General features: G+C 37.9%; 1 protein-coding gene across 5 annotated transcripts in view; it reads left to right on the top strand.

The window, feature by feature from the left end:
* Positions 1-312: 312 nt before the first annotated feature.
* The window catches only part of LOC113050360 (sodium channel protein type 8 subunit alpha), a 47,662-nt gene continuing 32,574 nt past the window's right edge, over positions 313-15,400 (top strand). For 2 of the 5 annotated variants that reach the window (XM_026213252.1, XM_026213248.1), the window contains exons 1-6: positions 313-444; positions 5,553-5,890; positions 10,068-10,186; positions 10,628-10,717; positions 11,260-11,388; positions 13,387-13,478. In XM_026213252.1, the coding sequence (XP_026069037.1) occupies positions 5,609-5,890; positions 10,068-10,186; positions 10,628-10,717; positions 11,260-11,388; positions 13,387-13,478 (712 nt within the window). In that variant the 5' untranslated portion in view covers positions 313-444; positions 5,553-5,608. Of the gene's footprint in view, positions 445-1,210; positions 2,177-5,552; positions 5,891-10,067; positions 10,187-10,627; positions 10,718-11,259; positions 11,389-13,050; positions 13,143-13,386; positions 13,479-15,400 lie in introns of those variants that run through there. The other 3 variants (XM_026213253.1, XM_026213251.1, XM_026213250.1) reach the window with 2 other exon arrangements.

Below are 15,400 nucleotides of genomic sequence, written 5' to 3'. Positions count from 1 at the left end.
TCTGAAAGAACTTCCTAAATTTGCAAATATATAATTTACATTTAATTTCAAATTATTATTATTATTTATCAAACATTCCTGATCCAATTTTAACAATTAAATCTGAGACAGTTTAACAATTGTTTGAACGGAAATTAGAAGATTAGATTAATTTTACTGAGAAGTGGTAAATATAATTAGACTCACATCATTGTGATTGATGTTTCCTTTTGGCGCTGTTTCGCTTGCGTTGCAGCGTTCTGTCGGTCAGTACGGAAGTCAGAAGTAGGGTACTTGCAGACGCTCCCTTACAATTTGCTGAGAGTCATCAATTATGCAGGCTAGCCGTACGCACTGGGAAGGAAGATAGCGGCAACAATATGGCGACATCCGCAGTTTCTCCTGGGTCTTTTAAACATCCTTAGGCACGCAAGATCTACATGGATCGCTCTTAATGTGGAAAAAGTAAGTGGACTTTCTCTTATCTACAGCGCAAGTGTTGTGTTTTTTCCCCCAGGTGTTTATAGCCTGTTTTGAGCGTGTCTTATATCTGGACTCATCTGCCGCAGAGCGGTCTCTCGCGCTCAGCATCTTTTCTGCTCACAGATGTGGATAGGTTTGCTGCAGAAAACGCAGGAAAACGCCAATTAACACGATAGGACACTACTAACCGCTATAGTATTGGAGAAACAGAGGCAATGCAAAAGGGAAAAAGTCTGACTGAGGTAAATGAGGGTGTTGGCCTGGCGCTGGAGACATAACATTGGTGTGTGTGTCGAAATGTAGAACATATGCATACCATGGGACAGGCAAGTACGACCGCCGCAAACTTTATTGCATGGGAATATTGTGCGGACAGAAGACGCAAGACGCATTATTCAACATTCGGATGTCATTTGTGACCGTTTTGCAACGTAACATGTCAAAATCACTAATGTGGCAGTTTTTTTAGTTCCCTTGTGCCTGCATTCCCCCTCCCTTCGAGTCTCTCTCGCCATACTACTTTGGGCTGGAATACTGAATGGTTGCGTTTCCGTTTTTGCCGTTAAAAACTGGGACTACCACCCTCGATTTCTCACTCATTTCTCCCTAAAGCGTTAGCGGCATGATGTGCCCGAGAGTGTGCGCGGTTGCGGGTTAAATCACAAAGGGGACGGTCTGACTGCACGGGTGTGGTACTGGAGCCGTCAAGAGTCCCAGATGTTCTTAAGTGTTCAGATACGAATGCTTTTGAAACATAGCGGGATAGAAAGCCGAGACGTCGCTGGCACGACTGTCTGAGACATCAGTGGCGTTCATATTGAGATGTTTCACAGATTGATTCGCTGACTCGTGGCTTTGCACGAGCTCCCCTCAGCTCCACTGCAGTATTTCAGTCGAGAGAGTAGGGCCCACGCGCGTACGTACAGATGCCATAATTACCGCAAACAAACTTGGGCATCCTGGTCTGTAAATTTCATAACATGCACCGCCTTCATATGCGCAAAGCTTGTTATTAGGAGAAGAAATTGCATAGTAAGTGTAGGAAGTATGAATCAATTTAAGTATGCTTTTGCCATCTCAGATGCTCTATAAATTATATCTGCTTTCAAATGATGTGGACCGTGTCCTTAATGAGGTGTAGCCTATGTTACTGTTGGCGTAACCAAACAAATATTACATATGCAAAATGTGAGATAGCTAAATGTAGTAAGACAAGGGCCTATCAGTGTGTTTATGTGTTTTGAGAAATATAAAATAGAGAGTTATAGTCAGATTTTGCGGCCTTTATTCTCCACACGGGATAGGTCGGCGAGGTTCGTCCTCGTGACAGCTGTGCAGCTCCCCTCCCCTCGATGTACAGTGCCAGGAGCCAGACATTCACTTTCCATATAATTACGTTAAAGGCATCAAATTCGCGAAAGTCACTTCAATCGGGATGTTTCATCGTGGCTTGAGGAAGCATCTGTACGTCACCCCCACCCCCACCCCTCTCAATCTCTAAATCTTAAGGGCAAACGTGAGCTCGCGCTGAGCGGTGCTGAACGGACAGCGCCGCTCAGACTCGGCATTTGACGGCATCTAGAAGACACTGGATTTCTTTGTGTTTCCTGAAAGCATACTTCACTTCTTGCTTGATAAGGAATACCTTTGCGATGGTACAGGAACGTACAGTTTACCAGAGATGAGAGCAGGCAATGACATTGCTTGAAGGCACGTAAGTCTAACCCGTCGAATGGCATCGTTTATTTTGGATTTAACGTTTAAGTGTTTGAACTTGGGGCAATCTAGAATTGGAGGACGTAGGCTACCATGTAACAGCATATTATTTTTCGATAACCAACGATGGCAAAACACTAGTTTATAAGAAACAAAATGCAGGAGTTTTGTTAAGGTAATTTTGTGTATATATTGTGAGGATTTTGTGTATATATTGTGAGGGTCTGTCTATCTGATGTATCACCTTGAGGATAGGCATCTCTACAGTATCCCAGGAAGGAGACTTGGAGGTTGGACACAGCCAGCGTTTAACTTAAAACGCACATCATACTCTTTACTCTGTATGTCTTTTGTCTACACAGTCAATTTTTGAAAAATGAATTACTTTGTTGCTTTGCCTAATATGTCTATGGCAAGCTGGTTTAATAAACATTAATTAAAACTATCTATTGATGCAATTAAAATACTTAATTTAATAATTAATTTTAATAATGGGTAAGTGATTCAGTAGTGACTAGTATCTTTTTCAATTTAGCTATTGACTATTCATTATATAAGTAGTAATTTTATTATTTCTAGTCGGATAACTAATAAGTTCTACTACCTAATGAATGAACTATACATTCTGTTACCTAATTAATAGCGAACCTGGATCATGTACCAGCAATATTTGGAATTCTTATTGCAACTGCTACTATATTCGAAATAAGTGCTAGTGATTAACTGTACTTGTTACTATTGTAATACAAAATACCATTTTTATCTAATGAATATTGAATAATGAAAAATATGAATACTAGTCATAGTTGGATTGCTTTAAAATGTGCAAGTTAATGCTAGATTACATGAATAAATATTAAAAGTACTTGCTGTAAAATCTACTGTAGATCAAGAAGCCTTTTAATGGTGTTTTAATGGTGATAAAGTCATCCATCATATTGAGCAGTTCTGCTACCTAATGAATAGTTATTAGTAAAACTGTAAAACTTAGTAAAAGTTTGAAGGAATAAATGTTAAAACGACTTGCCATAGGTCTGCTGTCGATCAGGAAGCCTTCTTTTTTAATGGTGATAAAGTCGCCCATCATAAAGAGCAATGCCATGTGACCGTGGGCACTTCACTATTGATTTGGCCGGTGCTGACTTAACTGAATCAGTTTTTGGTGTATAAATAATTAAGAGACCGTCATTAAGGATATAGAGAACAGGGATTCATCATTAGACAACATAAAACAATCCAGCAAAAAGACAAATGATAAGAGAATCATTAGTGTTAGGTTTAATGTTTTTGAAAGTAATTGTGAAAGAATGTGATTTCTGTATAACACATCATATAGCTCTTCGGGATGATGGTCTACAAACAAGCAGCTTCTGTAATCAGTTGAAGAGGGCATCATGTCATCAGTGGTTATGTGCACTTATACGAAGTGCTTACAAAGTGCACATGTGCTTTTCTTATTTTTGCTTGTCTAATTAGTTTTGTACTAGAAAAGGATAAGTTTTACATTGATCACTGGACCATAAGTGCAAGTCAGCTCTGCGATAGAAAATTCCTGTAAAAGGACATTCTGGAAGAGGAATAGCCCAGTTTAGTGGAGCCTGAGGGACTAGACTGGGACTAACTCTGCGACACACACCTGGAACACAGGATAGGGTGACTAAATAGCACTAATGTAATTTAAAGTTGTTGTTTTTTTGTCTTCACATTTGTGATAAATCTCCTTGAAAAGGATTGTTCTTCACCAACAAAACTCTATGGGGGAAGTTACTTGTTAAATTGCAATGGAACAGCTACATCAAGTGTAGTGTGTAAATTCTACGTTGTGCAAGATTGTTTGGTATTTGTGCAAGACCAAAGTCAGTATATGTATATGTATATGTATATGTATATGTATATGTATATGTATATGTATATGTATATGTATATTTATATGTATATGTATATGTATATGTATGTATACAAACCTGGCTAAACTTGGGTTAATTAAGCTTTTACATTATTTGTAGTGTGATTAATCCATGTGTATTATGATTGAAAATATTCACAGTTACGTGAATCTGTCTGTCTGTCTGTCTGTCTGTCTGTCTGTCTGTCTGTCTATTTATTTTACACTAAATGTACGCAAAATTAATCTTTTTCTATTATATGTTTATCTATTTTGGATTTGGACAGAGTTAATCTCAAAATGGCCAGATATTGGCTGACTAATCAGTCTGGTCAATATATCAGGTCTGTCACTCTAAACATAAATGTCAAAGGGGCACAGTTCATTTTATTGTATTTGTATTGAATTCTCTGTCCTATCTTTATTGAGAGACACATAATGTGTTGTTGTTTTTTCTGTATTATTTAGGTTAAGAGATTCAGTCAGAAACAGGTTTGTCTCCATCCTGTGCTAGAGATTAATTGCCAACAGTCAGCACACACATACAAAAATGCATCTTTGCAATAGAAATTAAGTAAGATCAAATAAAAGCTGGTGAAATAGTTCCAGTAAAAACCTAATACATCACAAACGTGAAACGACAAGTATGACGACAACAATGTTGATTTTTAACTTGTTAAGACTACCTTTCTTGAACAGCTGGACATTTGCTGAGATGATGAGATGAACTCATTGTACAGCAAGAATAATCCATTTTATTTTGTATAAAATTGAAAGAAAAGTGTTTAATCAGCATAGTGTATCTAATGTGTAACCTTAGTATTAAATGAGTAAAGTGGAGAGTTTGTGATCTGTAATCCAAAAACACCAAATTCGATGTGGTGGTTTCAATCTGAACAATGACATTAAGTTATAAATCTGTAAAAGACAGATTCAATATGTTTGAATTGATTGAATGTTTAATATGTGTTTTTTTTTTTTTTTTTTTTGGAATGGGATTGATGACATCATGGACTGGAATATTAGTTAGATAATCCAGGTCATTACAGAGGTTTGATAAGGGCAGTAATGCATTTTTGACCTTACCCTCTAATGTACAGTCTTTGAGCCTCCAGTGCTGCAGTGCATTTTGTATTATTCTGCTTGGTCATCTACTTCTTAATGGACGTAATGAGTGTGTGTGTGTGTGTGTGTGTGTGTGAGTGAGAGAGAGAGAGAGAGAGTGTAAGAGTGAGAAAAAGAGGATAACCAATAACACAGGCCACTGAAATCAATGGATAATTCGCAAACACACACACACACACACACACACACACACAAACACACACAAATATGCTTAAAAAGTAGAAATGTTTTATGTTTGTATCATTTGTGTGGAATTATTAGCTTTTTTTAATGTATTTTGAATTTTAATTTCTGTCCTTTTTCTTTCTTTATTGTTCCCTTTCTGCATCTGTCCGGGTTCCTGCCTCTCCCCTCCTTTTCCTAGAGCTGGCTGTCCTGAATGGCTTCTAAATAAAGAAGATTCTGCTGCAGGATGACAATATGGCTGCGCAGCTGCTCGCACCTCCAGGCCCCGATAGCTTCAAGAGGTTCACCAAAGAATCTTTGGCCAACATCGAGAAGCGCATCGCTGAGGAGAAAAAGAAGAAGCCCGTTAAGCCCAGATCTGACAGCAGTCACCGTGATGACGATGATGACAACAAACTGCAGCCCAACACCGACTTGGAAGCGGGGAAGAGCGTGCCCTTTATTTACGGGGACGTCCCTTCTAACATGTTGGCTGTGCCCCTGGAGGACTTGGACCCCTTCTATATGAACAAGAAAGTGAGTGAGCTTTGAGCCCATATCATCCTTGATAAAATTCATTCTCCATGCAGGCTGAATACAGTTTTCCTCACTATGATAAGTTAAGAAGTGTCCTGAATGCTTCACTCTCCATCATCTGGGAGAACCGAAGGAAAGAGAGAGCAATGGAAAGGTTTAGAAAAGTGCGGAGAGGATAATGAGTGGTGGTGATAATCAAACTTGCAAACTTATATGTATGTTTGGATGGATTATCAAATTAGATGATTTAGTAACAAATAAGCACAAGGAATGACAATTTCTTTTAAAAAATGTGGTTAGTAAACATATTCGTTGAGACTGGTTTGTTGAAATTGAGGTTTCTCAAAAATAATTCATTGACAACTAACAATTTGATACAATGATTTTCTCACCTTGATTTTGGGTAAAAATGAATGTAAAATTAAAGTTAAACTTCACCCAAAAATGAACATTCTGTCATCATTTACTCACCTAAACATGTATGTGTTTCTTTCTTCTGTTGAACAGAAAATAATATATTTTTAAGAATGTGAGTAACCAAAGGAGTAGGTGATCCATTATTTTCCAAAGTATGGAAAAAATACTATGGAAGTCAATTGGGACTGCAACTGTTTGGTTATCCATAGTCTTCAAAATATCTTCTTATAAGGAATATTTTTCCCTTATTTGAAATGGCATTGGATAGTTCATACTGTTCATACTGAAGTGATCGGTTGGTAAACTCTGATCTTCCAGTGTCAGAATGTACAATATTCTCCTGATTTTAAGGCACGCATAATTCTAGTGTGTACAAACATGATTTGTTTGTTTGAATGTTTCCTATTCCACATCAACCGACAGAGTGGGTATTGCTTATTGATTGTTTATTGATGTTGGTGGAGCTCTATGAGGTGGAGAATTAGGTGAATTAGGGCTTGATATAGATTAATAATGATATCTTACTTTTTTTAGGCATTTTAATATTTTAGATACTTTTATATTTTGTATTTGCTATGAGATGACAGTTTTTTTCATCAGATATTCAAAATGTCTAAAGCAAATAAAATGCATCAAAATGTGAAATAATCAGTATCTTACTAACAAGTTTTATGAACTAACTTAAATGAAATTATATTTTTATTTATATGCACCAAATAAAAAATATGAAGTAATAAATAATATTTATATTTACAGACATTTTTTTTCGTATTCTTTGTATCTTTTTTTTTTTTGTCAATTAATTCAAACAGGCGATTAAAACACAACTGAATCAAACTCTAATCCGCTCTGATGCTGTTTTTGCTACTTAAGTTTAAATCAGAGATGCTGCAACATCTCTTTTTTTAATTCACACACTTACAAGTTTTGAAATAACAAAGGATTGTGAAATACTCTCAAAAGTGCATTCAGATCATTACAATATTCACTGTGTTGCACAGTATACGCAAGTTTATATGATCAGCAAACTCATAGCAAACACAGAATTTGTATGTTCATATATGGCACAGTTAATTTGAATGCTCTACAAATAATGAACAAAATTTTCCAAGTGTGTGTGTGTATTCTCCTTATGGTATGTTGGTAAGAACTTTTCAGTGGCTTTTTAAATGCCCTTCAGCCTCAGTGTAGTTGGTGTGTATGTATGGGTAAAGGAGCGGTGCACCCACATCAGCACCTCCTTGTTGGTACACTAGAGGTATGTGTTACATAACCAAGAACAGTGTAGCATGTGTTCTACAGTGGGAGTAGAGCAGATATTTTCGAGAGAGAATTAGTAGAGGAAACAGAATATTGGTCTTGTCTGTGTTTTTATCATCTTTTGCACACTTTACCATAACCACCCCGCATTACCAGAAATAATGTGCATTGCTGCCAGCGTGCATCATCCAACATATATCATCCCCGTTTCTGCCCTCCCTTCTCCTCTCCCTCTTGGCAGTGGTGTTTTTTTGTTGTTATAACTGCTGCAGCTGTGGTACTGTATACTCATGCATTGTGGGGAAGGGTTAAAGTGAATAAGAAAGAAGTGCGGAGTTGCAGTTATACTGGTCCCTTGAGTAGTGGGGTGAAAGAGACATTCAGATTATAACTTTATTGGCTCTCAAAAAGATGGATAGACAGACAGAAAGATGCATCTTGAAAATTGTAAATGAAGACTGAGAAGTGTTGGTTAGTGGTTGGATGGGTGTTGGCCGCTTGAGGCCTTACGGTAAGTGCATTCAGTGACGTCGAGTAGACCGGATGTACTTGGACTTAAGTGCAACAGTGATGCTACATTATATCCAGTTTTTCCACTTTTGACCCCCCTCCCTTCTCCTTCCCTTCCTCATCCTCCTCCCCCACCCCCGCACCAGTTCCCTCAGCTCTTGTCCACATCTTCATGTCTCTCTGGCTCTCTTCTCTGTAGATGATGAAATTTTCAGTAGCTTTGCAGCATATCACTTATGCTGTCAGAAGGAAAGCCCAATAGTCTGCATTGTGTGTGTGCAGGTGTTGACATAAAGCTTTGATCACATGTACATGACCATTTAACTCCATGTTTTTGTAGCATGTTTCGCTCATATTCACTCTCTGCAAAACGCTTACCTTTTATAGACACAAGGACAAAGGGTCGAAGTCACAGTTGAAACTATTTGTTATGATCATGGATTATTCGGATGGGACGGTTGAGGTTATGCGCTTGCATGTGTGTTGCTTGACTGTTAGACACTTGTACTTGTCACGCTCATTTTAGCGTAGTGATAAACAAGATGCTCGTTAATATGAAGTTTTAGAGAAGATTAGGACGATTTTTAGGCCAGGATACTGAGAGCTGCAGCTATGTCATTAGCATTGAGTGCAGCATTGTGAGAGTGGGAGCTCCCGCCAGCGGAGGAAGCCCACAGTCTGTCGCAGTGTGTGTGTCTGTGTGTGTGAGAGAGACTCTGGGGAAACCAGTGCTCAGTATTCAGTAACACATGGAGCCTTCTGGGCAGTTCACAGCTTTTGCTAGTGTGACAGTCTTTGTGATTTTGTGCCTCAGAAGGACAGCTGTCTTCAGACGGAAGACGCAGCATTTTCGTTCCGACATACGCTGTCTTTTAATTTATGATTTTGTTAAGCATGTTGTAGTGTTTGACATGATGAAATTAACAGACAGACACAGAAAAATACAGTGAAAAAAGAGATAGTGGAGGAGAAATCGAGACATAGGGACACTCTGAGGTAAAGGTGCTCATTTTGTCCTCCTTCAGACAGCTGTCTATTTTTAACCTAATTAGATTTCAGGAAGATTCTCATCCGCTCGTCTCTGTGGTGTTTCCTTGTGTGTGTGTGTAACTGGAGTGGTGTTTTGTGCACATTATTCAATGTGTGTGATGTCACAGGGCTGAAGAAATATTGTCTTAATCAGTATTTTGTCTTGTTCTCCAGTAAAAATCTCTGAAACAAATAATATCAACAACAATAAAAACATAATGAGGTTCATTCTAAAAAACAAGAAAGAAAGACTATTTACCAAGTGGATAAGAAAGAAAGGATAAGAAGATAGGTACAAACACAATTTTACTTCTTTGACATGAAGTCTGTATGTGTGTGTACCTTGGATTGATGTGGTTTCCGTGATGAGTATGTGGATGAAGATTCTCTGTCTCTTTTTTTCTTACATTATGCAGGATCAAAGGAGCTTTGCAGGGCTTTTGACCCATCTTTCCTTCCTTCCTTCCTTCCCTCCCCCTCCCTCTCGCTTTTCCCTGTCCCACACACACTATCTGGAGTCAGCACTTCTGCATCTGATGGATCGCAGTGTTAGTGGTTAGCATTAGCGTTAGTATTACAGTCTGAGTTCCTGTAAGAGGTCCATCTCTTTGCCAGAGCTTACTGCAGTTGTCTTAGCTCCAGTTGCGTAAATATATCCCTAGCTGTGTTTTAATGGGCGTGATTTAGAAATTACATTTGACCTGGACTTTTATATTTTATTTTATTTTAGGAAAAAGTTGTGTGGGTGTTTTTTAATATTGTTTACATTTAGCAAGTTTATGTTGAATGCTAAGTTCTTTTCATGTTAACCTTTCATATATGTGATTTATTGCCATTTCTCAACTGTTTTTTTTTTATGTTTGTGTGAATGACTATGCTGTCTCACCATGCACCCTGACACATGAAGCTAATATCTCTCCCTCTCTTTTCTCTTTTTTCTGTTTTCTCTTTTTCTCTTCAGACCTTTATAGTGCTTAACAAAGGAAAAACTATCTTCCGTTTCAGTGCCACGCCCTCGTTATATATCATTAGCCCTTTTAGCCTATTCAGGCAAATAGCAATTAAAATTTTGATACACTCATATCCTTTTCAATGCTCCAGACATTGTCCATGTTATTAAGGATTGTTCTAATCTGTACTTCGTCTGTCTGAAATATGAGAACAATGCTTTGTTGCATTTGTAGGTTTTATCACATTTATAAATTACACGTGTTCATTACACCCTATTATCTGTATCAAACATTGTACTTAAATGTTTTGGAGAAAAAAAAGACTTCTGAATTGTGTTGTGACACAGAAAGTGATTTAAAGACCATTAGGTCGAGGCTAACATCATACTTTCCTTATGAAACATAGTAAATGTTCCTCAACCAACAATTTTTTTGTGTGTGACCCCAGATTTTACTACATAATTTTATGAAATGATTCACATTTTTATTAATGTTCCTATTTCCATTTTTAGTTTTGATATCTGATGACTATTTATGACATTACCACAGGATTTCCTTAACTACTTCTTACAGTTTTCAGCATGATCATCATGTGTACAATTTTGACTAATTGTGTCTTCATGACATTCAGCAATCCTCCAGAATGGTCCAAACAAGTAGAGTAAGTATTCTAATATATTCTATTGTATTCTATTCTAGTCTAGTCTTGTCTAATCTAGTCTATGCAGATTGGTGTGTGTGTGTGTGTGTGTGATTTATGTGCACAGATTTAATAATTAAAGGCAGTATAGTATAAAGGGATAGAAGCCAAGGGTCTAAAATGTAAACTCTGAGCACCAACCACTCCAGTGTGTGTGCTGAAAAGCAGGGCTTATAATGTCAGTAGAGTGACAAGTTAATGACTGGCTAGGAGGGAGGAAAGCTTAAGGACAATGTAAGATTCACTTGGAAATTTGGCCAGTCCTATAAATTGCTGGATCTATTTTGGGGTAACTGGGGATAATGGAGTCCTTAACCAATGGTAAGCTCTGTTCCAAAACTCTGCTCTGTTCCTGAACCCATTGTGACAAGCACTGTTGGTGAGGGTGAGAGAAATACTGTATTAGTTAAACAAACCATGTTTCATTTAATGATGAAAAGTATCAATTCAAATTTAAATTCCAAACACTTATTTATATGCCTTTTTTTTTTGTACAATGTTAGATACACCTTCACAGGAATCTACACTTTCGAGTCACTGACAAAGATTGTGGCTCGAGGATTCTGTATAGATGGCTTCACCTTCCTCAGAGACCCTTGGAACTGGCTGGATTTCATGGTCATCTCTATGGCGTAAGTAGAATGCTGATTTAATTCAAACATTAAAGAAACATTTAGGTAATGTTGCATTCAAAATCTGTTTTGCATGCAATAATTACACGTGCATAACTCTTGTGTGCAGCATTGACTTTTAGGCTATAGAGGAGCTTTAGTTGGTGCCACCTAAGCAGTGGAGCAATATTATTAGGTAAAATTATTAGAAAATAAATAAATAAAAACACTATGTTCCATCCTTTTCCAGTTTGCAGCTTTTTAAAATGAACTCTTTGATTCGATGTGCACCCACATCGAATCAAGCATCTCCACTGATTTTAGTGTAATTCTAGACCAAGCCTCAAAGCTTTGAAAATGACAATTATTTATTCTAGTAAACCGTTGACTTGTTTCTTTGGTCTGAAGATGCAATCAACACCATAGGATGACCTTTGAGCCTTGGAGTCATGCTTGCACAAAAAAGTGTTTGTGGGTGAACTTGAGAGAGAAAGAGGCTCCAATGTCCTGCCTCTCATAGGTGGTGGATTTCAGGGAGTTCAATGCTCAAAGATGACAATGTTTGTGCCTATACTTCTGTATATGTCTGTTTACATAATATATGATAACTATCTTTCTTTACAAACTTTAATTAATCTGTCCATCACTCCTTTACTCTACATATCTGCATTTTCTTCGTACATAAGACAACCATTTCCCCTAAAAAGTAAAATGTTCAAATTAAGAATATGGTGAAATATTGACAAAACAACTATTACAAAAAATAACTAAATAAATAAAACCCCCGCTCTTTCCCTTTGGAATGAGCAAGTTAGGAAAGAATGTGATACATTTTTTAAATGTTAAGGGTTCAATAGAAGTGAATCGCTATGTACAGTTTCTGTGACATGCAGTCAGTAACCACAGAAAATAATTTCAACTTTAGACCGTAAAAACAAAGGAAAACAGTTTATCCTATTATAAGTCTATGAGGCAAGGCATTATACTGGAATAAATGCCACAAGATTTAAATTCTTATGCTGGGATTACATCATGTTAGAATTACTGTAATTACGAGGATAAAAAGTGTGAAAGTGACATGACACACAGCCAAGTATGGTGACCCATACTTAGAATTCATGCTCTGCATTTAACCTACTCAAAATCCAAAGTGCACACACAAAGCAATGAACACGCACACTGAACACACTCTCGGAGCAGTGGGCAGCCATTTATGCTGCGGCGCCCGGGGAGCATTTGGGGGTTCGGTGCCTTGCACAAGGGCACCTCAGCCGTGGTATTGCCAGCCCGAGACCCAAACCCACAACCTAAGCCACAACTTCCCCCGATAGCAACTCTTAAGATTGTAATCTGAGCTGTTTACATCCTCGACTTGAGAAATAAATGGTTTCTAAGGGAATGCTCATAACGTGTGCTGTGGCAAATAATTTGATTGTTACACTGAACAACAGTTGAACAAAATGTGGGTTTATTATTTTTTTTAACCAGCCTTAAACTTGTAATTACATTAATGCTGTGAAATATGGATCCTGGATCATTGTTTTAATGGGATGCATATATTTTTACATCTCTTAATTTTTCTTGTGAACCATCTTCCCTCATTCATCCTGTATCTATTCTCCTTTCCATTCTCTCGCTCTCCTTTCTCTCTCTCTGGTAACTATGTTGCAATCCATTCTGCAGGTATATTACAGAGTTTGTAAACCTAGGCAATGTGTCAGCTCTGCGCACATTCAGGGTGCTGAGGGCTTTGAAAACTGTTGCTGTGATCCCAGGTAAGTCCAGCATCCATCTGGGCCAACAGACGGCGCCGTTCGCTGTCTCTCTTTTCACGCTCCTGTCTCTTCCTTCCTCCTCCGTTCGTTTCTCTCTCTTCTCCCGTTAGACAGGCTTTGCGTGGTGTTTTCCTCCCAGTTCAGTGGTGGTGCTGGTGGTAGTGGTGTGTCGTACGTGTTGTGGTGTTGTGTGTGTGTGTTGTGTCATAGTGTTTGTTCTGTGTGTGATCCTCCCTTGTTGCAGATATGTAACAGAGTTTGTGGACCTCGGGAATGTGTCAGCCCTGAGAACCTTCAGGGTTCTACGAGCTCTCAAAACTATTTCTGTCATACCAGGTGAGAACGCGTTTAAACACGAAGGCTGAGCTGCTTCCCACGCCGATGCAAACTATTATTATCATTACCAGTATTACTACTAGTGTTATTATTTTTCTCTCAGTGTTTTTTTTTTTTCACTTGACTTGCTGTACTTTTTCAAGAGGATGCTGCTGGAAGAATACTTTCATTTATGTTCTATTTATGTTTTAATACACAAACAATCAAAAATGGTAGCGATACATTTTTGATAGGCTTTGCAGTCTGCAGTCAAATCATGGAAAAATTACACGCGCTTCCAGTTTTCTGGGATTTAAAGGACTTTATTTATTAAAAACTGCATACGCAACTTGTTATAAATGTCGGCTATTATGACAAAAAGTAGCGTGAATGCCTGAAATATGCATTTAGCCCTGCTAGCAAACCCATCTTAAGGTGCTAGCTGTGTTTTGTAACATGGTCACTAGTTAAGGTGGAATAACAGCTGGTGAGGACTTGACTGAGTTGGTATACCAACTGGTTAAATGTGGTCAAGCAGGTATAATGTTGGTCGAGTATGCCTGACCAGATCAGTTTTAAGGAACTTAGACCAATGAATGGCCAGACTGGAAACCAGGTGCAATGTTTCAAACCACTTTAAGTTGGTTTTAACTTGGGTTTGCAGTTGGGAGATCACATATCCTAGTATGCAGTTTAGTTCTGAAGTACAGTACACATAGACATGAAATGCAGTTGTTATTACACAACCCATATATATATGCATATCCCAAAAAAAGGATTGCTCCTCTGCGTTCTTTATTCAGTATGTCCAGCCTAAGAGTTATTGCATCATAGGACAGATGTCTGTTCTTTGTTATGTTGAGTTTTACTAACAGTATCTATCAGACTACATAAAACTCAACCTTATGACATCTTTAAGGCATATAAACATTAATATGTGCAATTCATATTGTTCAAAAAGCTGGAATAGTTTGTCTTTTGGTGAACATCTCATCAGATTTGTTTAAAAGAAGCTGATGTGATGTATCATGAAGCCAAGGTTTATGGGTAGAGCACTCACTGAGACTGCCAAGCCAAGTTTGACACATTTTTGCTGCATGATGCTTTTGAAGACATCTGCTTTTTTAGTTTGTCTTTCTTTTATTCTGTTTTTATTTTTGGTAATTTTTTTTAAACAAATGGCCTCAAATGTCTGCATCCTTTACACACATGTAGGTTTATATAATTTTGATCTTATTTTTTTGGTAAAATTACTATTTTGTAGGTCCCTCCCTATTCTTAATTCAAAGAACTCGGAGTGGAAAGTAAAACAGAGACATCAGAAGATTTGAGAAGATTTGTGTGTGTGTGTGCATTGTAGCAAGGGGACGAAAAATCAGGAATTGCCAAGTTAACACAATTACACCCACCTACATTAAACACATTCACATTCAGGATTGTCACATTATATCCATTGTTGTAGGCTTCACATGTGAGTATTTAGTTTAGAGAATGCCTTTTTTTTTATTCACCTGGTTTCTCTCAGCTAAGAGATCAGATGGGATAAGAAGACAGGGTTACACATTCTCGGGACATGAACAATTGGTTAAACGGATATTGACACCATGGTGACAAAGCAAATATGATGATGTTACTGCCTTCAGCCTTGGCGTTTAAATGACCTGCATGCCCTTCCTCCCCTTGCCTGTCCTCTCCTCTTCCTCTCTCTGTGCTGGCTCTCTGCATACTGTTTGAGTATGGCACCGCTCTCTTCAGGCAGTGTCCATTTTGCTGATATGTGTTGAATATTGGATGTGTGTTTATCTTTTAAAGAGTGCTCCTCGTGTCTCTCCAAGGTCCCTACACAACCCGTCTTTAGTAAAGTGCTTTTGAGAAAACTGTAAATGTGCATTTTTTGGAAATCTTTTGAGCATTAGCATCTGCAGCATCCCGTTCATTATATT

Source organism: Carassius auratus, chromosome 31 (genome assembly GCF_003368295.1).
Source record: "Carassius auratus strain Wakin chromosome 31, ASM336829v1, whole genome shotgun sequence".
Taxonomy (NCBI): domain Eukaryota; kingdom Metazoa; phylum Chordata; class Actinopteri; order Cypriniformes; family Cyprinidae; genus Carassius; species Carassius auratus.
The sequence above is the reverse complement of the archived record's forward strand: the minus strand, read 5'-3'. Positions and strand labels throughout refer to the sequence as shown.